This window comes from Pteropus alecto, unplaced genomic scaffold, assembly GCF_000325575.1.
Source record: "Pteropus alecto unplaced genomic scaffold, ASM32557v1 scaffold202, whole genome shotgun sequence".
Classification (NCBI taxonomy): Eukaryota; Metazoa; Chordata; class Mammalia; order Chiroptera; family Pteropodidae; genus Pteropus; species Pteropus alecto.
In genome coordinates, this window is record NW_006432451.1 from 1467558 (window position 1) to 1491075 (window position 23518).

A 23518-nucleotide genomic window follows, 5' to 3' on the forward strand; every position below is an offset into this window, starting at 1 on the left:
GAAAAAGAGGGCCAGGAAGATGAGAACCAGAGACCCATTGAAAAGGGGCAGTTTTCTTAGAATGAGGGGGTGGAAACCCATTAATATTAATCAGATTACTGAGTCTTTAGGTTACGGGCCAAATTGTGTCCTGATTGTTTAAATACATTATCTTATTTTGTGAATTTAAATTTCACAGTGACCCTTGAAGGTGGTTATCGGCGACACACCCATTTCACAAATGGGTCACGGAGGACCAGAGCTTACGTAAAATTAGGTGCAAGGAGAAGTTTCATTTCTCCTTTCTAGAAATCACCTCTGGGCTGGCCCTCTGGTTTGGGGTTCCCCTGCATTTGCTGTGTCTCCAGTCCACATGAGGCCAAACCCAAGTGACCTAGCTGAGCAGAGCCGGAGTCAGAGTCAGAAATAGTCCAGCCCTCCAGGGAGGCAAAGTGGGCTGATAACAAGAAGCACTTCCCCTGCCTCCCTTGAAGTCCTCCTATTCTCTCCTGGACCATTCTGTCACTTGAGGATTTGTTCCCATTGTACCAGATTACTTTGAGTGGCTGCTGTCACTCACTCACACCTTGATGTTGAATGAGTGGATTTTAAGAGGGTGTTAAGGGTGCTGAGTCTTCACCAAAAGAGGGCAGAGGGTTCCGGGAGTTGGAGCCTCTCACATCTCCAAAACGTACACTTCTCTCTGCTCCCTGGATGAACCAGTTGCTTCTCCTTTGAACCCCGCTACTTGCTGAGCACCAGGAGGTGTCAGGCCAGTACGCATGACCTCCATTAGGAGTTTCTTACCATCCCCAGCTCACACCTGCAGAAACTGAGCTCAGAGCAGGGAGATGAAGTCACTAGGACCACCATCCAGTCTTGCCGCCTGCCCCAGTCATGCCCAATGCTCCTCTTCCTTCCAGAAGCCTCTGGGAGTGTTGGACTGACTGTCAGTTTAGGGCAGACCCCTCAGGGCCTGTCAGTCTTGGGGACTTAAAAGCAGCAGTGAAATGCACTTCCTCCTGCCCAGGAGAGGTTCATTAGGAGGCAGGCCTGCTCGGTGGAGACTATGGGTAGAGCTGCGTGGTGTGCTGGGAGGGAAGCCTAGCATCTTTGCCAGCGTCTTTCATCCCTGCTGGCCTCCTGAGGCTCACACATGCCCAACTCTGTCACTCCGGCCCCAGGAGTCCAGAGACTTACAGGACACTGGCTCCCACAGCCCCAGGCTTGGAGTTGCTACTGACCAGCTGTGTGACTTGGGGAAAGCCACACACTCTGGACTTCCCTTTGTGGTTCTGGAGAAGGAGGGGGTTGATACTATGTGGCCCACTTCACAAAGCTGATAGGAGATCTTAGCCAGCAGACATTTAATAATACTGTTTACAGTACCTAATATATGCTAGACGCTGCTCTCAAAGCTGACAAAAATCTCTGGCCTCATGGAGCTGATATTTCCATGGTGAATGAGAGTTTGGGAGATAGGAACTTGGAGAAAAGGCTTGAGTGTTTTAGATGGAACAGAACATGTGTTCAATGCTGACTGTGTGGATGATGTAGATTTCTCACAGCAGCTGCCAAGTGAGTGTGATGATGCCATTTTACGGAGTCTCCCATGGCCAAGCCAGTTGCGCAGGGCCACACAGCTAGTAGCTGGAGAGCTGGAGTTGCCACCCAGGGCTGCCTGTCCGAGAGCCTGCAGCCTTCCCTGTCCACCTCACTGACTCTCAGACTAGGGGCTCCACGTCTTGAGGCTTTTTATGCCAAATAAGATGTTCATTTTGTGGGCAGCAGAGGCCCATTTCATTGTCTCACACCCAGGAGCCCTTTCTCCTGGGTGCTGTCCCCAGAAGTCACAGTTGGTCCAACATGAGCCTTTGTTGGGCCTGTGATAAGAGGTTGAGAGACAAGGTCTGCAGCTCACAGGGGCCACATGAGGTGACCTTGGGCAGCTGCCAGGCCTGGACAGCAACAGAACCGTCAACATAGTAGTCAAAACTATGTCTGGCTTCTGCCGCTGCCTTCCCCTGTCTCTGGGCAACATTTTCCTCACCTCCTTCTCCCTCAAGGCTGGAGTTTGCAGCCTTCTAACTAATCAGACCCCCAGGCTGCAGCTATCCCTGGAACCTTGATTGCACAGGAATCTCACACTCAGTGGTCTTGACTTCAGCTACAAGGTCAAATCCTCTGAAGAGCTGTAAATAATTCTTCTGCCCAGGTGTGCCCCAGGCCCATCAGTTCTGAATCTCTGGGGTGAGGCATCGGCATCAGGATTGCTAGAGCCCCCCAGGGGATCCAATGTGCAACCAAGGTTGAAAGCCAGTGCTCTTGTCCAGAGAGCTCGGTGGCAGTGGCTGCACATTAGAATCAGCCAAGGGATTTTTTTAAACTACCTGTGCCCAGGTCCTACCCAGACAAATTAAATGAGGCCCACTGGCCATAGGATTGTTAAAAAAAATCTCCCCAATAATTTTTTGGGTATCCAAGGCTGTGGCTGTGACAGGAGTGCTCCTACAGCCTCTAAGCGTGTGGCTCTCATGGATCTAGATGACCTAGGGGCTGGTGTTGTTGGTCCGTGGAGGGGCACTCCTTGCTGGGGTCCCTGAAGGTCTCCCACAGAGCTGAAGGGCTCTGGGAAAGGACAGTGAAACTTCAGCATTGTTGGGCAGAGTCCTGGCTCAGACCCTCAGTAGCTGTGTGACTCTGGGCAAGTCACTAGGTACCCTTAGGGCTCAGTTTCCCCATCTGAAAATGAGGGGTCTGGAGGTCATCACTCCAGAACATACACACCACTTGGGACACCTTTGAACCAGATTCCTGGGCCCTGCCCAGAGCTGCTAAGAACTGAGCATGGGGGTCTGTGTGTCTGAAAAGCTCCCTGGTGATCTGTCACACTGCCAGTCTTGGATGCCACTAAGGTCACCTCTAGCCTTGTCATTCCAGGAATTGAAAGTTGCAGAGCTTGTGTACCCAGACTGGGATATCCCTGATTTAAGTAAATTTTATATGAAAAACTGTCTGAGTGTGGCCGAATGCTAAAGTGGATAAAAGGGGGCACTTTAATAGAGACCCACTTCTACGTGACAGGCAGGTTTTACAGATATGTCTTTGTAGCTATTATGTAAGACCATTATTATCCCTACCTTAAAACACTGGCTTGTGGCTCAGGGAGCCTAAGTAACATCTCTAGGTCCCACAGTTAGGGGCCCAGCATCCAAGTCCACACTCCAGCCTCTTTCCAGCTCACCAAACCACCTTCAGGGGCCTAGATTTTTTTTTTTTTTCTTTCCACGATAATTCACCTCAGAGAGACACTGTTTTTTCCTTTTCACAAGAATTTAAAGGTTTTCTTTAAATGGTAGGCTTCTATGCTTGCCCTATTTTACATTTTAATAACAAAAATCCAGCTGGCGCACAACCTACTGGGCATTCCTTCATTCCAGAACAGTTTCTGCCCTGATGCTGGCGAATCCACACCCCACCCCCATCCATGCTCCATGGAGGCTCATCTGAAGGGAGACAGCGCCTCCTTCTGGGAGCTCCAGGGCCCCAAGTCTGACTCCTTGGAGGTCTGAGGAGATGAGCTGCAGCCATGGACAAGATGATATGTTAATGGAAGACGGGCCCAGGCAGCTGCCTCTGCGTGCCCCACTTAGAACTGAGGGATAGAGACTCCAGCTCCCCACTCTGGCTCCCACCTCCCCAGAGCCTGGGGGACCCTGCAGTGGAACCCTGGGAGCTCCCTGACCTTGGGCATCCCTGGAGGACCACTGACACCAAGGGTTAACCTGCAGCCTTCCACCTCCCTCTTCCAGCCTCTGGTCTGCTAGTCTGTTGCCATGGAAACGGGCTAAAAATAAAATGAGCTCCCAGAGCCCAACCCCATGCACAGGAGTCAAAACAAACTAATTAAAGCAGCCAGGCTAAAATGTGAAGATAATTACACCCTCACTCAGGAGCCAGTCATGGCATGGACCAGCTCTGCAGGCCATCCCTGAGTCAGGGCCCTTGGGCCCATCCCTGACATGCAGGGCTGGCTCACCACCACTCAGACTCCTTGGACCCTGGAATTCCACTACACAGTCTCGTTACCCCTCCTCCAGAGGGCCCACCTGCTTAGGCTTGTGATCCGGGAGCAGCACACTCCCACTACAATGGCCCTAACCCTGACAAATTCATAGTATGGCTTCATGCTTGGACCTGTGCGCCATCTGGGGTGGTCAGTGAGAAGGCAGGATGAATTGAAGTCTCAGACTGTTTTTCCACATCCTCCCTGGAATTCAGGGAAGTCCCTACACAGCTCTGGGGCTGCCACTGTCCCTAAGAGCCTTGCTAAAAGATAGTTCCTTTGTGTCTTGGGCTGCTGCCTCTCACCACGGGCCCTGGAGCATGAGAGGGGTCCCATCCTTCTGGTGGGTGTCCCCACATCCTCTTCTGGCCCAGGAGCATGACAAGAGCCCCATCTTCAGGCCACGTGGGTGCTGAGTCAAGCCTATCCCACCATGGGCCCTTTGCCTTACAGGACCATCAAAGTGGAGGTGTACGACTGGGATCGAGATGGCAGGTAAGCAGGCAGAAGGGCAGAAGGTGAGTGGGGATGGGGGCAGCCACTGTGGAGAGGTCGGGCCCTGCCCACACGTGGGGAGAGCTGTGCCCAAGGCCTAACTCATGGCAGCTCTGGGGGTGAGAAGGCCTGGATTTCCCTATGGGACATCCATTGCCCCGGTGACTTGTCTCTACCCAGTTCCACAGAGGCACCAGATGATCTCTGGACATAATGCAAAGGGCATAAGAAGCCTCTTGTCCTTAGCTGCTTAGCTGCTAGCCAGTGCCTAAAATCTTCCCACATTTGGGAAGATTTAGGATTTTCTGAAATGTGCATGTTCTAAGAGATATATAGTAGTGATACTCTGAGCATTCATGGACACATTCTCTGTGTCAGGCTAAGCCGTGTGGGGTGACCAGGGTGCAGAAGATGAGCTCAGCCCTGAGACTCCCCACCATGTAGTAGGGAGGCCCTCGGCTCATCAGAGCAGCTGTTTGCAGCGGGTATGGCCTGAGGAAGTGGGCAATGGGAAGGGGAAGATTTGATGCACACAGATGGACTCAGGAGCCACGAGGCAGTGTGTGAGTAGGGCCGAGCCTGGCCGGCGGGAGGGCGGTTCCTACTCAGGGTGTTTGGGAGGTCAGTGCTTTCTCCTCCTGTGCATCTAAGTGCCCCCAGGGAGCCAGCGTTGCTGGGAATTCATAGAAGAGGACAAGAACAGGCCTCTCTCTGGGTCCTACTTGTGTGTTGAACTAAATCCAAATATGTCATCCTGACTTTTATGACCCCGCCATTCTCTGGCACTATCAGGCGGTGTTGTCAAGGGGCTTTACATCCCATGATCTCCGTTGGTACCTTTCAAGTCTGCGATGTGGACAGAGGATATTGTAAAGGGTCGTGCAAACACAGTTCTAAATTAAGCCTAAGCCTCTTTCAAGGAGCTTGCCTTCCCCCGATACCTTGCTGTAGAACAGCTGTCCCCAACCTTTTTTGGCACCAGGCACTGGTGCTTTTATAACAATCTAATGCCTGATGATCTGAGGTAGAGCTGAGGCGGTGATGCTAGTGCTGGGGAGCGGCTGCAAATACAGATGAAGCTTCTCTTGCTCGCCTGCTGTGTGGTACCAGTCCCCAGCCTGGGGGTTGGGGACCTCCGCTGTCTCAGAGAACTGCCAGTGCCAACACTGCCTCCCTTAGCTCGCTTTGTCCCTCTCTTCCTTCCTTTTTAACCACATTGCATGCAGGTCTGCTTCATGTTTCCGCCCATGGTTTGCCTCATCTTACCCTGGATTTCCCCATGCTTCTCTTAGTGGGGAAAGCTGGGGACAGCCACCAAATGCCTTTGGTTCCTGCCATCAAGGAGCTCATAGTCTGCATGCTGAGAGCTTTAAATATGTAGTCAAAATACAGTGTGGGCTTAAGGCCAGGCAAGGCCCCAAGGACACCTCCTGGGCACCACCCCAATAGGCACTCCAGGCCAGCACATGATGTTCAAAGGCTGCCAACCACAGGGAAGATGGGAATTCTGCTTTGTATAAGGTTTTGCTGCACTTAACATAAATACACACAGAGCCCCAGAAGCGTACAGTGCAGACACTGTAGAAAATACCTCCAGCTGCCTGGATGGACATAGCACTAATTGTCTTTTCAAAAAAACATTATTGGAAAAATGTCAAGTACACAGAAAAGTAAAGAGAAGTACTTAATGAACACTTTTAAACCTATCACCCGATTTTAACAAGTGTTACATGTTGTCATGTTTGCTTTATCTATGTTTTGTTGTGGTTTAAATTATAGACATCGTGGCATTTTTATCTAAATACCTCGCTGGGAACGTCTAAAAACTAATAGCATTTTCTACATAACTGTGAATGTTGTTATCACACCTCATACATCGAACAATAATTCTTGAATATCATCTAATATTTGTTTCATATTTGAATTTTCCCAGTCATCTCCAAAATATCTTTTGTTGTTTTTATTTTCAAATAAGAATACAAGTAGAAATGTGTCCCATTCTGCAGGGTCCTGCTCTTTGCTACGTGACCGTTGTTGGGTTCTTGCTCCACAGGCGACACTGGACTTCCAGAGACCCAGCCTTTCCACTGGCGTATGCCCGTGGAGCAGAGGCCTGGGCAGAATTGGGAGCCAGGGAAAGGGACGTGATGTGGGGGGATGGGCAGAGGCAGAGCCTGGGCCTGTGGTCTCAGCAACAGCCTTTCCTTGCAGCCATGACTTCATTGGGGAGTTCACCACCAGCTACCGGGAGCTGGCCCGCGGGCAGAGCCAATTCAACATCTATGAGGTGAGGCGGACACTCAAAGTCTGGGGTTCGTTTTGATGATATGTAGCTCCCAGTCATTGAGGACTATGATGAGCCATATCCAGGGCTAGAGTTTTTGCACGTTCTCCTGTGAGGTGGGTGTTATTGTCCCCTTGTACAATTAAGGAGACCGAGTTTCAGAGAAGTTAGGAGACTTGCCCAAAGACACATGGTTCAGTAAGTGGCAGAAATAAAAGGCAAACTACCTAGGCTAATATGACTCCCATCACTGAGATATAGTGCCTGCCCCCCCACTCCCGAAAAAGTACTTCCAGCAAGGTGAGAGGATAAAAGTGGGGGTGGGGCAGAAGGTGGGGGTCAATATCAGAGGGTTCCGGGCATGAGTCCAGAGATTCTGAGTTCAAGGTGGTCCCTTGCCTTCAATTAGAACAGTTTCGGGGCCTGCTGAATATCTTACCTTTTCTGAAAGGAGAGACAGAGGAATAGGAGTCAGGATACTTCTTATCTAGACCTGGACAAAGCACCCAGTCTCTCTGGAGATAATAGCGTTTGCCCTCAAAGGACACTTTCTGCCGCTGAGCCTTTGCTTGTGTTCGCTCTCACTCCTCGGGTACCCGCCCACCTTCCAAATCTGGCTCAGCTTCTACTCCAGTACCAGCCTTCTCAGCCACACAGCCTCCCGTGCTTTCTCCCTCTTCTGAACTCCATGGACAGCACAGTTTGTCCCAGGCCTACTAAACTGCATCTATGTAAAACCCTAAAAACTTCTCAGTGCATAGCCTGACTCTGCCACCTACTAGCCATGTGCCCTTGGCTGAGTTCCCGAACCACACTGCCATGCACATGGAGAATTAAATAAGTAGCTAGAATAATGCCTGCCCCCGAGGGACCATGGTATCAACTGTCTTCTAGTATCATCTGTTGAGCTCCTGTGTGCCTGGAGATATTTCACAGCCATCCTACAAACTGGCTCTTTCTTCACATTAGCAGCCAGCCACTCAGCTGGTGAAATTGAAGAGCTGGCTTTGACTCCCATCACCAAATCTGAAAATCTCCGTACTTCCACTCCCTCACCCTATTTCTCCATTCTGAGTAGGCAGGTCTTGTGTTCCAACTAAATTGAAGCTCCCCAAGGGCAGGTGACAGCACTCTTGGTTCCTCCCTTCATGTTGATCTGGGCAGTGCTGGGCACAGAGTAGGTGCTTGTTAGACATCCACATACTGAATCCAGGTGAATAAGACTATTGCGAAGATGGAGCATGAGTGAATTTTTTTTTTTTTTGAAAGGGCTCTGATCCTCACAGTTAATTGCTTTGTTTTCTTCATCCACAAAAAGAAGGGCTGTCTTCATCTCCCCGCCCAGACAGAGAGAAACAGGCTCTGTCTTTGGCCCCTTAAGGAGAATTTTAGGGAAGTGAAGGGAAGGAGTCAGATCTCTTTGAGTTTGGCTTCTAAGGGTGCTTGACAGACTCAAAAGAGGCCATGATCTCTCAGGCTAAAAGCAGAAAAGGGTGGATTGGCTTGTGTTCTTCGTTGTGGATCCCTGCTCCCTTGCAATCGACAAGAGAAACTGCAGTGCTGGAAAGCAGCAGTGCTGGCTTCACACATCGAAATGCCATCAGGTAGAGAAGGAATTAAACTTTGGCAGCTTTGGGGCAGGCCTTGACTGTGTGGGGCTTCACTGGGGGGTCGGTTTGGGCTCTGGAAGGCCTTTCTAGAATCAACTGCCTGAAGGGTCTTTCTGCTAGGAAAGACCCTCATCTCAGGCCCTGTCATCACCCTGGGTGTCTGACTTGTATGTCCAGCTCTCGTCTGGCCTCTCCTCAGATACGGCCTTCCCAAACTGAATGCACTGATGAGAGTCTCTCTGCAGCCTTTTGCTCCCTCCTTCCATCATGAGGGCCACAGCAGGGCAGCCATCCTTGACACTTGTGGCCCCTCACCATCCACAACTGCACCCTACTCCTACTTCTACCTGAATATCCTGACTTTTGTTCCCTTCACTCCCGTCCACCCCTACTGTCATCTCCCCTGTGTGGGGACTTTGCAACAGCCACCTAATGACCTTCCCACCTCCTTGTGTCCTTCGCTCAGTAACCGGAGTGCTCCTCCAAAATGGTCACCTGACCACAACGCTGCCCAGATTCAAACCTAGTTGTGCATCCCACCCACAACCTCTGTGTCTACCCGGTTTGCACAGAAGAGGGTGGAGGAGATTCAGAAAGAAACCCCACTCCAGCTGAGATCCTACAGGGACCTTTACCTACAGGGTAAAGTCTGAGCTCCTTAACATGGGTGCCATGTCCCAGCAACCTGCAATCTGTGTGAAACTGATGGGCGTGTGTAAGTAGACCACATGTCACACGCCCAAGAGGCCTCTGGGTCTGACCCTGGCCCTTCCCTCTGCCCACCCCACTTTCAGCTCAGTCACGCTGTTTGAGCCTCTCTGAACCTGCATGCTGGCTCAGCCTCTGTGGCTTCATTCACACTGGTGCTGCCACTGGGTTGGGGAGTATCTCTCTCACCGTTGTATCCCCAAAGCCAGAGCAGCTCCTGGCCCCTGGGAGCCACTCAGTTTCCCTTTGCACAGGAAGGCAGACACCAGGCCTGCCTTGAGGGCCCTGGGGACCCTGAGGGTGTGAGGACAGGGAGAGGAGTAGGCTTAGAACTCCAACCCAGGGAGTTTCCTGGCCTGACCCCTAGGGGGCGCTGGTCCCACACGTGGAACTTCAGGGAGCAGCCTCCTTAAGGCCAGAGAGGCTGGTGCGTTGGGGTGGGGATGTGTGCTGCAGAGTGCATGAAACCTCAGGATGAACAGGGCGTCTTTTCAGTGCCACTTCACATGAAGATCTGAGAACAAAACATTGCTTTAATATTAAAACAGTTATAATTAGAGAGTGGAAATGTAGAATATGGGCTAATTTAAAGACAACACAGAAGACTTCAAAGAAATGTACTTGTGGCCAGGTCTTTGGGTGACGCCCAGACCCCCAGGAGTCCATATTTATTCTCCTCTGATGGAAGGGCTACTTTGTAAAAGTTTGAGAAGCTCTCATTCTAAGAGTTCTACACCCTCCTGGGACAGATTGGGAAACGGAGGCACAGTGCAACCTCGGAGCTGAGGCTGTGCCCTCTCTCAACAACTTGCCTAGTAGGTTGTTTTCCCGTGACTGTGTCTGTGAGCACCGTGTCATCTGAGTGGCCTTCTTGCCTGTGGAGGATCGAGGTCGTTCTAGGCTTCTCTCCCCAGACTCTCCACCTGCACAGCTTGCTAGCCCTCCCACCTGAACTTTTCAACTGTGCCCCAAATCCAGCTCTTCTTCCTTCTGTGTCTGCCTGGTTGCCCCTGACCCCTCCCTCTCTCCTACCCACACAGCCATGCCCAGGGCCCAAGATCTGTGGTCACTTCTTGATAATGCTGTTTTGCCATAGCTTAGTACCTGTTCTAGCATCCCCCAAGCCCTCATTATCTCTTACCTGGACTGGTGGTGGTGGTAGTAAGTGGTAGTAATAAAAAATAATAGCCGTGACACTTATATAATACTTACTACCTTCTAGACCCTGTCCTAAGCACTTGACTTGTATTGACCTGTTTAATCCCTAATCCTTTCTAAGGTGGGTACTTTTTACTCTCATTTTACAGATGAGGAAAGTAAGGCACAGGGAGGTTAAGTAACTTGCCTAAGATCACACAGCTATGAGGTGGCAGAACCAGGCAAACATCTTCCTGGATATCCCTCTTTCTCTCCTCATATTCACTTCTACTAGATCTCAGCATCTAAGAGCCTACCATGATCTTGTCCCTTTCCAGCTTAGAGGTAATCAGAGTTCCCTGCTGGCTGCTGGGTTAACATTTCAAACATGTTCAAACATTTAAATTGGTGTTTTAAGCAGTCGTCCAGCCAGCCCAATTTACTCTCTTCCACCCTGTGGTTCTGCAGTTAAACTGGACCCCCAATTTGTGCTCTCCACACCAATATCTCCTCTGACTGGAATGCTTCCCTCCATCTCTCCATGCTGAACACCTTCCTGTCACTCACCGTCTGCCTTCAATACCACCTGCTCCGGGAGCCTCCTTTGAGGCTCCCACCTGGAGTGGTCCTTTGTTCTTCCAGCTCCCTTCATGTTTCTGACTCCCCTTTCTTTGTGGCCTTTGTCACCTATCCCGAGGTCACCTATCTTTATCCTCTAACTGAAGTGAAGATTCTAGAGAAGAACCCCCGCTCCATAAATATTTGTGACGGAACATGTTTGTGTTTGTTTTCAAGGTGGCACCCCTGTACAAAACACTGCCCTGAAGGCAGGAACCTGGTTTCTAATTCTGTCACTACCCTGAACAGCTGTATGACCATAGGCAAATTATTTGGTGTCTCTGTGCCTTGGTTGTCTTATCTCCAGAGATGGTTAGCAATAGTCATTCAAACAGACGAGACTTCTGCTAAAGACCAGCTGGCTGCCCCTGAGGGAAAAACAGGAGATGAGGGGGAGGAAAATGAGTTCACCAGAAAGCTATGGAGGACAGAGCAACAGAACCAGAGCGGATGTGAAAATCCCCTTGCTTCGTTTGATGGCAGGTTAGGGAGAGGTTGGCCCTAGGTGTCCTGAGTAAAAAACCAAATTGCTGGTAAGGCTCAGATTGGAGTACAAATGCAGAGAGAGAGAGAGAGAGAGAGAGAGAGAGTGTGTGTGTGTGTGTGTGTGTGTGTGTGTGTGTGTAAGATCTGTGGAGCTCTCCCAGGGCAAGGTGGTCCTCACTCAGCCCAGGGGTGCTCCACCTCTGTACTGCTTACGTCTCGGACTAGCCCCTTTGTTGTGAGGGGCTGTCCTGTGTGTTGTGGGATGTTTAGCAGCATTCCTTGCCTCTACCTACTCTCCTAGTTGTGACAACCAAACATATTTGCAGACATTGCCAATTGTCGCCTGAGGGGCAAAAATCGCCTCCAGTTGAGACCACTTAGTTAGTCCACAAGTAGTGTTTTTAGCACCTACTAGATGCCTAGCACTGTGGTATATTCTCTGATGACAGGTCTGGTTTGGAATGAAAGCTTACAGGTGAAAAACAGTTCAATAGGTTCTAACTGTAGAATAAGGGTATTGGTGGTGGAGAGAGGAGCCTCACAGGCCTCAGGACAGCCCTTGGGCTGTATCTCAAAGGAAGAGCCATGACGATTTGGAACTAATAGAGGGAGGAGCGGGGGAGTGTTTTGGGTGAGGGAGCAGCCTGAGCCCACACAAGGGGTAGGCACAGACAGGGCCCCTTTGCAATATCGTGGAGGGTGTCTTTGAAGAGTAGTGAGAAAGGTTAAATAAATATTATTCTTGGTGTGTTTGGCTGTGGGACACTAGGTTCAATCAGAGAACCCAGCCGTATAAATTTAAATGCCATTCTCTCACAAGCCCTCCCTAAACCCTCTTCCCTGGGCCCCCCAGTTTTCTCAGCCCACACTCTGCTTGCCAGGCTGGGTCCACACCCATGGGCTAGTGGAAGCCCCAGGGGCCCAGCCCTGTCTGTTTGGAAACCTCCTTCTTACCTGGTAACTGGTTTTTCCTGCAGGTGGTAAACCCAAAAAAGAAAATGAAGAAAAAGAAATACGTGAATTCTGGCACAGTGAGTAGCCACCCCCTCTCTGCAGCCAGGTGTAGATATTCTGAGCCCCGAGCTCTGTCTAGTGTCAGGATTCATGTGTGTCTGTCTGTATGCTCATGCAGTGTGGGAACCAGACCTGAAAAGCTGGAGAAAGGGAGGGGTGTGGCCCATGGAGCAACAGCCCAGCGGGTAGATAGTGTATCATATAGGCTCTGTGATGCAGAATGAGAAATCCCAGAGAGAAACTCCCATGGGACTTCCTGCAGGAAAGAAGAGGAAAAAGTGTAGCATTTATTGGGCCCCTACTCTGGGAAATTCCCCATTTAGGTACTTTTCACAGGTTGTTTCCTTGAAAGGCAGCTATCATCATCCCCTTGTCATGAAAGAGGAAACCAAGGCTGCAGGCAGGGAAGTGACTCAACCAGGGTCACAGAGCTAGAGAGTGGTAGAGATAGCAGTCAGCACTACAGTTAAATTCAGAGCTGGCAGCTGCTGCGGCCACTGCTTTTGCCTAACTGTGACCATCCTGGGATCATACTGGCTCAGTGGCTTCAGGGGGCTGATCTTCAGGACAGTCATACATTTATTCAACAGATGAAAATCCCTGCTGTCCTGGTGCTTATATTCTAGTGGGAAGAGACAGAAAACAAGTATATGTAAGTAAACACGTATACCTGCCTGTGTGTGTTAGGTGGTTATGAGTGCTGTGGGAACAAAACTATAATAAGGTAAAGGCATAGGGAATGCCAAGGACAAAACTATGATTTTATATAAAGTAATCAAGGAAAGCTTCTCTGAGAAGGTGACATTTGAGCAGAGATTCAAACAAGGTGTGGGAGGGGAGCAGGTATTGAGGATATTGGGGAAAGAGAATTCTAGTAGGGATCAGCATGTGCAAAGGTCCTGAGGTAGAACCCTCAGTGCATTTATAGAACAAGCCAATGTCAGCAGTGCACACGTACCCACATTCATACCCTTCAGGCCTCTCCCCACTCCAGAGGTCTATACGCAGTGCCGCCAGCTAATGCAGCCAAATTTAGTCATTTGAGTCCGGCAGACTGCAACTCCAGACCCAGAAGGGGTCATAGTCGGGGGGCTCTGGGGTTCTTCTGCAAGAACCTCATTATCTCCATATGTAAAATAGGACTAAAAAATACTCCCTCCCCTGCTTACTGCACAGAGTAGCTATGACAGACACATGAGAGGAGCAGGAAGACACAGGCCTGTAAACTGCAAAGTACTCCGCTTATTCAAGGGGGCTACCCGCCAATTCTCTGATTGTAACTGTTTCACAGACACACTTGGAGTAATATTTCCTTTGTCCAAAGCTGCAGTGTTTCTCAGTGGGAATGCTGTCGGCTTTTAGGGCAGGAAAATTCTTTGTCCCATGGGATGTCCCCGTACATTGTGGGATGCTTAGCACTCCTGGCCTCAGCTCATAACTCCCAGTAGCAGCGGTCACTGCAAGACCCAAAATTCTCCTATATTTTTTCAAATGCCCCTAGGGGAGGCAATACCTTCCCTAGCCGAGAAATATTAGCTATACAGCTAAAAAAACAAAAAAGATTTGAAAATCACTGATCTTATCCAGCTTCCTTACTTTAGAGGTAAAGAAACAGGCCCAGAGAGGGGATGTAATTTGTCTCAGGTCACCCAGTGAGTTAAGGACAGAGCAGAACTGGGCCTGAGTCTCCTGACTTTCCTTTGCTCCAGCATTTCCCGGTCTTCACCATAAAAAAAAAAAAATCACTCAGGGTCGAGGACGCTTAGTCAAATACAGATACCCAGGGTCCCAAGCTAGGGTCCAGACCTCTGTGTTTAGTGCTTCTCATACCTTACTATATGCAGAATCTCCTGAGGATCTTATTAAAAGGCCAAGAATCTGCACGTCTGCCTTTCTAACCAGCATCAAGGTGATTCTGGCTCTGCTGGTCCAGGGACCACACTTTGAGTAGCAAGTCCCTGGGTGAATCCATATGGTCAGGCGAGTTGCAGAATTTCTTCATCCCAGGGTCTGGATGAAGGTTCAGCTCTAGCTGCAGGTTAGACTCATGTGAGAAGCTAAAAAAAGATCGAGGGCCAGAGCCCTACCCCAGAAACTCTGATGAAATTGGTTTTCAAGGGCCTCACCCAGGTTGCAAGATGTTTTCAAAGCTCAAGGAGTCTAATGATCATCAGGGTAAAGGCCACTGCCATAGTCCATTCCTAGTGAAAGGAGGCTTTGCCCATCCAAGTTTCTAACACTAACCACAGTGGGCGGGGGTCTCCAAGGCTCAGCTCAGCACTCACAGACCCTCTCCCCCCATATTTTGGCCTTAGTGGTTCATTGGCTTTGTCAAGTAGAGGCCCTACCTGGCTCACCTTGTGAGTCGATAAAGATGGTGGAATCTACACCAGTGGGGAGCTCCCCAAATCATAGAGTAGAGTTCTCTGACACAGGTAAAAGGTCCCCTGCCCCAATCTTGCCTTATTTAATTGGTTTCGACTTATCTCCATGATCCCAAATCAGCATTGTATGAGCTGCCAGGGAGCTGCCAGGGAGCTGCCTGTCTTGGTGTAGCTGATGCCAAAGCAGCCAGCAGGTATAGGCCAAGAGATCCCTACTTGGGAGAGGGAGCGCCAGGTAGTCATTTACCTCTGGGGAAAGGACAGGCTGCTTATGAGGGTCTTGGGTCTGAGAGGGTAGAGATTAAGAGACACCAGAGGGATGAGAGGGGACAAGCAACGTTTAAGATAGTGCAGATCAGAGAAGCGTGTTTCAGGAATAATAGTTAATGAGACATGGAAGCATGGAGCTTGTCAGCATGGCAGATTCTTAGGACTGTGTCAGGAAGACCCCCTTGCCCTCCACACTCCACACTGGCATCTGCTTAGAGGCAACTCGTGCCCTTGGCTTGAGCCCTGTACTCTAGTGATAGAGACAGGGCTCGGGATGCAGTTTGAGGTCAAGAGTGTAGGCTCTGGAGTCAGACAGACCTGGGTCCCCATCTCACTTGGCCATGTCCTGACAATGTCGGGCACATTGCATCACCTCTTTGAGCCTGAGTTTCATAGGCTGTAAAATGGGGATAATAATAGTATAGGTTGTTGTGGGCACTGTATACAATAATGTATGCAAACTGGCACATGCTCATGCTCCATAACTATCAACAAACCATCCCTCCCACTTTGTGTTCCCCACTGACCAAGCTCCCTTTTGTTTTCAAGGTCACACTGCTTTCCTTTGCTGTGGAGTCAGAGTGCACATTTCTCGACTACATCAAAGGAGGGTGAGAAGAGATGCAGCCCCTGGTTCTTTTCTTTAGCCTCAGGGAGAGGGGAGGGGCCTCACACATTGGCATGAGCAGCTCTGGCTCCACCCTGGCCTCTTTGAGTCCCTTGCTGAAGTCTGTGGTCCCGGGCTTTGAACAGCACCCCACTCCAAGGTGTCTGGGCTCAGACAACTCTCCCAGAGCCCTGTATGCCCCTATATCCTGAGTAGCTGTAGAGAGCAGACATTCCTGGGCCACGGGAGGCCAACGGGTCACAATAGGTCCCATCAGGTCCCCTGCAGAGATGGGACCTAGAGTGGGTAGAGACTCCATGACAAAGAGAACCAAGGGCTTAGAGAGGCAGAAAGAGCCCTGGACTAGGAGTCCGGAGGCCCAGACTCTAGACCCCTCTTTGCCCTGAATTTGCTAGATTACTCTGGGCAGGTCACTTTCCCTCCCAGGGCTTTATTTCCTCCTCCATATACAAGAGGTTGGAGTTTGGTAAATTCTAAGATTCCGTCCTGCTCCAAGCTTCTGATACCTGTGGTCTGTCTGGGGAGGGAGGCCAGTAATTAACCTCCCTGGTGTCATCAGTGACCTAATAAGGGACCAGAAGGATTAGGGGATGAGCCAGGGCGTGGACCCACCTAACAGGTGGTCAAACATGAGTTTAAGGAACAGAAAGAACCAAAGGGGTTGACATCCAGGCCAAGACAGGTAGGGAAACCTGGAGGTTCCAGCCAATAGCTCATGGAGAGTCTGATTCTGCCAAGGACAGGTGCCAGGTCAGGGTGTGGGTAGCCAACAGCCCACAGGTGCAGGCAGGTGAGTGACTACACCTGTCTGGAAACGAGACAGGCAAGGCAGCTGCCAAGGGCTCATCCCAGCCAAGTGGGCACTTGGCTGCCTGGTTCTCCAGGACAGAGGGAAAAGTCAGGCCCTGGGAAGCCACGCTCACTCTCCCATGACACCGCTCCCTGCTGCCTTGAACCTGTAGTCTCAAGGTTGCAAGCTCTCCTGTACCCACTAAGCACACACCCTCCCTGCAGCAACCCAAAGGCCTCCCTGTCCCCCTACCTGCCCCTCCTCTGAGCCTCTTCCCAACCCTGCCCTTGCTCCCTTCCTCCATCAGAACTGCTCTGTTCTCCATCCCATTAAGCAACCGCCCCTTACATTCCATAGTACCTGGTAATTTTCAATCAATCCTCATCCTGTTTATCTTTCTCATTTGCATAATGCCCCCAATTTACAAAAAGTAGTAGGCAGGGCCAGGATGATCTTCATTTTCTATAACTTTCCCAAGTCTACATGCCTAGCCGGTGGCAGGGTGCCTTCCGTCACCATAGGCTGCATTTTTTCACGGTAATGAATATTCCTGGCCCTGCACTACCAGCTACCTGGTGGTGTGGGATGCAGATAGAGACGACTGAGTTAAAGGGCTAGGTGCTGGGATGTTGTCTCCTCAAGAAGGAGCCTCAGAGGCAGGCTGCTACGCAAAGCTGGCATCATGAGTACTGGGCAAGTTAGAACATTGGAGCTACCTTAGCTCTCCCCGATGCCTATTTTCTCACTCTCCGGAGAACCCGAGTGAAAGAGTTGGCGAAAGCCTGGCATGCGTGTCCAGGCAGGCAGTTGATGGAGACATTTGCCTATGGATCCTCTCCTTCCCGGCCTTCCTCCCCCACCAACCTGGACCAAGAGGAAAGGCACGGGCACCTCTGCCCCACCTCTCACCCCATCAGACATGGAGCTGGTTGCTCAGCAGCCTGCATTCTACGCTGCTGTGCCCTTAGGCAGGAGAGGTGAGCCTGCAGGGAGTAACTTTCCTACAAAAGTACCTACTTTCTAGTCCTTTCTTCTCTTCATTTCAGAATTCAGAGCAAGGGAATATTACATAAGGAGTAAGGCCTGCTTCTCCCCACAGCTATAGTCCTGCAGGCCAGAACCACCCTCCCAAGGGTAGCCCCAGGAGCAGGGCTCTTATCCTCCAAATGTCTCCTTTCCTCTAGAAAGACACAATCTCTATATTCCACACTGAGAGATGATAAGGAATAGCAGATGAATAGGCTAGGTCAACTGCTATAACAAATAATCCCTCAACCTCAAGGCTTAGTACAAATAAGGTTTATTTTTTATTCATAGGGTGGCAGGGATGGGTGGGGAGGTGCTCCACATAGTCATTCAGGGACCTAGACTCATGCCATCTGTGGCTTCTTCTCCCTCACCTTGGAGTCCACTGGATGTTCTGCCCCCAGGCAACAGACAAGGGAAAAGAAGTGTGGGAAGAACTGTTTCTGGCCAGCAGACCCTGGCTTGGGTCTCCTGCTAACAGTGTCCTACACTCTTCCTGGGGGATGAAGGGTCCATCAGCAGTAGCTCAGCTGTGATCAGGTGGGAAGAGGGCTGTGGTTTCTGATGGGGACTATCTGCTAAACGCAGGTGAGGCGAGCCCTGCCTCGTCTCATATCATCCCTGGCCCCAACTCAGAACCACCAAAGCAGAGTGTCCCCAAGTGTGATCCCAGACCCCCCTCAGAATCCCAGATGGGGACAAGGGATGTTTCTTACAGAAGCAGATTCTGGGCCCCATCTCATACCAACTGGATTGACATTCCTGTGAGTGGGCCCCGGGATCTCTCCTTTTTTAAAACAAGTTCCCCTGTGACTACCCTCACTCAGTGTGAGAACCATAAGACTAGACTTTCTCAGGGGCTCATGTCTTGTCAGCTTTATTCTGTCAGCATCTAGTGCAGAACCTGGAACAGCCAAACCCTCAGCACAGTTCAGCCCTGAACCTGAACTTTCAAAATCTAACTTTTTATTATGGAAAAATCCCAAACATATCCAAAAGTGAAGAGAAGGTATAATCAACGTCTAAGTCCTTCACCCAGATTCAGCCATTACCAGCTCATGGCCCATCTTGTTCTATGTACTCTCCTTTCCATGTAGTTATTTTGAAGCAAATCCTAGACATCATATTTTATCCCCCTAAATACTTCAGGATGTGCCTCCAAAATATAAGAATTCTTTGTTAAATATAACCACAATACCATAATCACACCTAAAACCTGAAAGTTCCTTGTTGTCTAGTCAGTGTTCGGATTTCTCTAATTGTCTTATAAAGTTTTTAAATTGGCTTATTTGAAGCAGAAATCTAGGCAAGATCTATTTACTACAGTTGATTGATTTGTCTCTTAATTCTTTTTCATTTATTGGTATTTCCCACTCCTCACACCCCCCTCCGCCCACCTCCTACACCTGAAGGGTTTGCTAAGAAAGCTTTCTGTGCCTACCAAGAGCTTTTGATTCAGTGGGTCTACAGGGGCCCACTCACAAGTCCCCAGGTAATCCCAATACTGCTGGTTCATAGGCCATTCTTCCAGTAGTGCTCCAGAACTTCCCACAGACTGGCTTTTACTGGCTGCATCCCTCATGGTGTCATTTAACATGTTCCTCTGTCCCCTGTATTTCCTGGAAACAACTGGTAGATAGCTCTGGAAGTTCAAGTAGATTCGGGTTCAATTTTTTGGCAAGACAGCTTCATGGGTGGGGTTTCATTTTTCCCTCGGGAGATGCACAATGTCTGTTTCTCTCTCTTTTTTGTCAAATAAGTTTAGCCCTGAATCTGACTCCAAATTTATGCCAGAAGTATAGTGAGACCCCACTTCACTGGCCTCAGGTGGGCCCAGGGATAAGGTTTGAGGAGGAAATAAGTAATCATAACCACTTGCCCACACAGAACATAATCGTCTTCAAAGAGCTTTCACGTTGCCTAACTCTTGAGATGCTCACAACAGTCCTATGGGAGGGTGTGGGGAGGTTGTGGCTCGCATTACCATCCCAGAATTCCATGTGGAAAGGCGATGAATGACTTCATCAAGGTCACATGCCTGGCAAGCAGCAGGGCTGGGGTGGAAGATGGGTTTTTCACTCCCTGCCCGGCACTGCTCACTGTCCCCTTAGCCTTGCCGCTGTCCAGGTAACTGCCCTGCTTTTCTCCTTCTAGGACCCAGATCAACTTCACAGTGGCCATTGATTTCACGGCCTCCAATGGTGAGTGGAGGGATGGGCCGAGGAGCTGGATGGGGGAGGAGTGGGAAGAAAAGGGAGGGCTTTTCCAGGCTCTGGGAGTTGACCTTAGCTGGGAGCCAGTTTTCCCATGCTCTCTGGCCTCATCCTCACTGAAGAGGAGGTACTTAGGCCTGGGGAGCCAAAGATAGAACCAAGGTGGTGAACATATCTTCAGGTTAGACCATGATTACCAACAAATCTGGGCTCTGAGCCTGCATAGCCTGAGCCACAGCCTTGCCCTTGAAGACATCCAGTCTCCCCAGGAGAACAGGACAGTGCTACTCTGGGCCCATGAAGGGCCCTGGAGCAGAGGTGTCTTCTCGCAGGATCAAATTCCACATCCTCTGTGCAGTACCCCGCACAGGCTGAAGGGGAGAACTGCGCTCAAGACTGAGCTCTGTGGTCCTCGGTGAGGGTAGGAACGCAGCCCAGGAACCCCAGTTCTCTCCCTTGCTGGGGCTGACCCAGCTTTCTTCCCTCCTCTGACCTTCCCCGTATCAGGCTGTGATCTAGCCTCTAAGAGCAATCGATGCCAAACTTTACACTGTTAGAAACATCACAATGTTCTTTGCATTTTAGACCCACATTAGCAGTGCTCACTGCTCGTTTTTGTGAGAATCAGAAGATGCTTGGGTCTTGTACTCCACAGGTGTGTCAGAAACCCCTGAGGGCTGCGGGCCCTAGCATTACAGAGTGGTAGGACGTCAGAGCTGGGAGGGGCCTTAGTGATAATAACAATGTTACCATAACGACACCTGTTTAATCCTCACAACAATCCTGTGAGGTGGGGACTGTTATTATCTCCATTCTACAGATGAAGAGACTGAGGCTGAGAGATTAAGGAATTTGCTCCCAAGATCACACAGCTAGTAGGAGGTAGAGAAACAAGATTAGTACCTTGGCAGCCTGTGCTGTACTGTGTCTCATGAATAAATAAGTAAAATACAGACAACATTAGTGGTGATAAGGGCTATAGAGAAGAATTAAGCCAGGAAGAGGGATAGGGAATACTGGGGGAGGCTGCACCTTTCAGTACGCTGCTCAGGAAAGACCATACTGAAACGATAACGAGTAGAAACCTGAAGAGTCAAGGGACCAAGCCATGTGTACATCTACGGAAAAGCGTCCCAGAACAGAGGGAACAGCCTGTTGCCAAGGCCCGGAGGTGGGACCGAGTGAGTGATAGGGAGGATGGTAGAGGATGAGGAGAGAGGTAACTAGAGGTCAGATCATGTGGAGCCTTGTGGGCCCCTGTAAGGACTTTGGGTTTAATTCTGGGTGAGATGGGCTCTTTGGAGCATTTTGAGCAGAGAAGAGGTGTGGTCCAGCTGCCTGAGGATTGACGGGAGCGTGCGGGTTCTTGTGCCGAGTATGGATGGCAGACACACGGGTGGAAGGAAGCAGGGAGATCAGTTAGGAGGCTACTGCAGTCCTGTAGGCAAGGAGATGGTGGGATCGTGGAGGAGGAGAGAAGTGAGTGGGATTCTGGATATATTTTTAAGATTTAGCAACCAGGATTTGCTAAAGGGTGGCATGTGCGTTATGAGAGAAAGGTGTCAAGGATAAAGGTTAATAAAGGTTAGGAGTGCGCTTGGACTCCCTCCTCTGATTCTGAACCCAGAGTGGCTTGGAGTGTCCAGACTGCAAATGTCCCCATGTCTTGTGTCTTCAGGGAACCCCTCGCAGTCCACGTCCCTGCACTACATGAGCCCCTACCAGCTGAACGCCTATGCGCTGGCGCTGACCGCCGTCGGGGAGATCATCCAGCATTATGACAGCGACAAGATGTTCCCTGCCCTCGGCTTCGGGGCCAAGCTGCCCCCTGATGGCAGGGTGTCCCATGAGTTCCCACTGGTAGGAGGTCCTGGAGAAAGGGCTGACCAGGCTGGATGGGGGTGGTGACAAGCCTGGGGTGGGGGCACTTCCCATCTTCCCCACTTAGGGACTTAAGGTGCAGCCTTTGAGGAAGGTAGGCTACCTGCTGGGTGTAGGGGGACTTGTATTAGGGTCTCTGGAAACCCACTCCCCACCTTGCTCACAAACAACTCCCTTCTGTGTCTGAAGCTACCCACCGTGGGCTCTGGCCTCCTTTTCCTGGTAAGACCCAGGTGGAAGCAGAGTGGAGACACAGCTGCACAAACCCCCAAGACCCCAGAAATGAGGATAAAGAAGTCTGGGTTGGTCATGGGAAACTGCAGATAATTCTAGGAACTTCCTGAGTTGGTGCTGAGATGGGGGCACTGTGGGGATGATTCCTCAGGCCACCCCCTCTCCCCTCTCCCATGAGCTGGGACACTCAGTCAGCTACTGGATCACTCATGGCAAACATCCATCACATGCCCGTGGAGTGCCACGCACCGTTCTGGGCACAGGACACAGGAGGATGGACCAGCCGCTGGCCGTTCTAGAGCTGCTCAGACTCTGCAGTCATTTTAGGGTGTGCTGGGTGTACCCGAGGCTCCCTGAGGGAAGCAGCCAGGGCCCTCGGGGACCAATCCGAGCAGATACAGGGAGTGGGGCAAGGAGCAGGGCTGGACCCCACTCACCAGGAGTGTGTGCTGCCCTTCAGGGTGAGCCCTGTGGGCTACCTCTCCTGACCCCCACTCCTACCAGAGAAGAATCTAGGAGAGCCCAGGCCTGCTCCTACAGACCATTGGCCACCCACCTACCCAGCCCTCCTTCCTTCCCGGGCTTAGCCTCCCCATCCTCTGCCCCCAGAACGGCAACCAGGAGAACCCCTCGTGCTGCGGCATTGATGGCATCCTGGAGGCCTACCACCACAGCCTGCGCACCGTGCAGCTCTATGGCCCCACCAACTTCGCCCCTGTGGTCACCCACGTGGCCAGGTTTGTGCCGGGTCACTAGACCCCTAGCCCAACAGCTCACAGGGCGTTTGTCTCCATACCTAGCCTCTCAGGAAAACAGGAGAGTGTCTCTTCCCCTTGACTTGAAAGAAGCCTCCCCTCCAGCCAAAGAGCTGTCCTCACCAAAGTGCTAAGGGCCCTTGTGGGTGGGGGGTGACATGCCTGGAGCCCCCCAGATAGACCTCAGCCCCGGCCCCACCCCAGGAACGCAGCCGAGGTGCAGGACGGCTCCCAGTACTCGGTGCTACTCATCATCACAGACGGGGTCATCTCAGACATGGCACAGACCAAGGAGGCTATCGTCAACGTGAGTGGGGTGGGGGGACCGGGAGCCAGCGGGGGGGGCGGCGTGCCTTCCTGCTCCTTTAGGGAAATGCTTGAGCCTGGCTTCTCTTCCCGCCGTCTGCGGGATCCCTTCTGGCTTCCGGCTGCAGTGTCTGGAGGGCCTAGCAGTGCGGTTGGGGGCGCTGGCCAGTGAGGGATCCTGCTGGTGAACTCAGTACCCACCTCTTAGTCACACTGGGTGATTCAGTCCCTCCAGCTGCCTCTGGCTCCTTCATTAACTGTCTCTAGGACTGCTGTCTCAGACCCCAACCAGGCCTGGCCAGGCAGAAGAGGTGGGAGGTCCAGGAACATAGCTCCCTCTACCGGGTGGTCTCCCTGCATCAGGAGCCCCAGCCACAGCTGGCCTTCCCTCCAGACCCACACGAAAGATGTCCCGTAGGATGAAGGCCCAGGAGCAGAGGAGGGGCGCGTTTTACCCCCTCTGCCTCCCTCCCTCTCTACCCCCGATTCCTCTCTGGTGACCCACCTCAGTGTCCCTGGGCCTGTATCCCTTACTGCCCTCTCTTCCTCTCCCCCGCGTTTTTTGTTTCTTTGTGTGTCTCCGTCCTTCTCTCTTCCACTTCTTCCCTGTCCTCCTGATTTTCTTCTTTTGATC

The 23518-nt window shown here is 51.0% G+C and overlaps 1 protein-coding gene across 1 annotated transcript in view; it reads left to right on the forward strand.

The window, feature by feature from the left end:
* Nucleotides 1-23518, forward strand: part of CPNE5 (copine 5) — an 88487-nt gene that overhangs the window by 61468 nt on the left and 3501 nt on the right. Inside the window, exons 11-18 of the mRNA XM_006907318.2 lie at nucleotides 4499-4540; nucleotides 6752-6827; nucleotides 12361-12414; nucleotides 15601-15662; nucleotides 19650-19696; nucleotides 21387-21568; nucleotides 22433-22560; nucleotides 22783-22885. Of these exons, the coding sequence (XP_006907380.1) occupies nucleotides 4499-4540; nucleotides 6752-6827; nucleotides 12361-12414; nucleotides 15601-15662; nucleotides 19650-19696; nucleotides 21387-21568; nucleotides 22433-22560; nucleotides 22783-22885 (694 nt within the window). The remainder of the gene's footprint in view (nucleotides 1-4498; nucleotides 4541-6751; nucleotides 6828-12360; nucleotides 12415-15600; nucleotides 15663-19649; nucleotides 19697-21386; nucleotides 21569-22432; nucleotides 22561-22782; nucleotides 22886-23518) is intronic.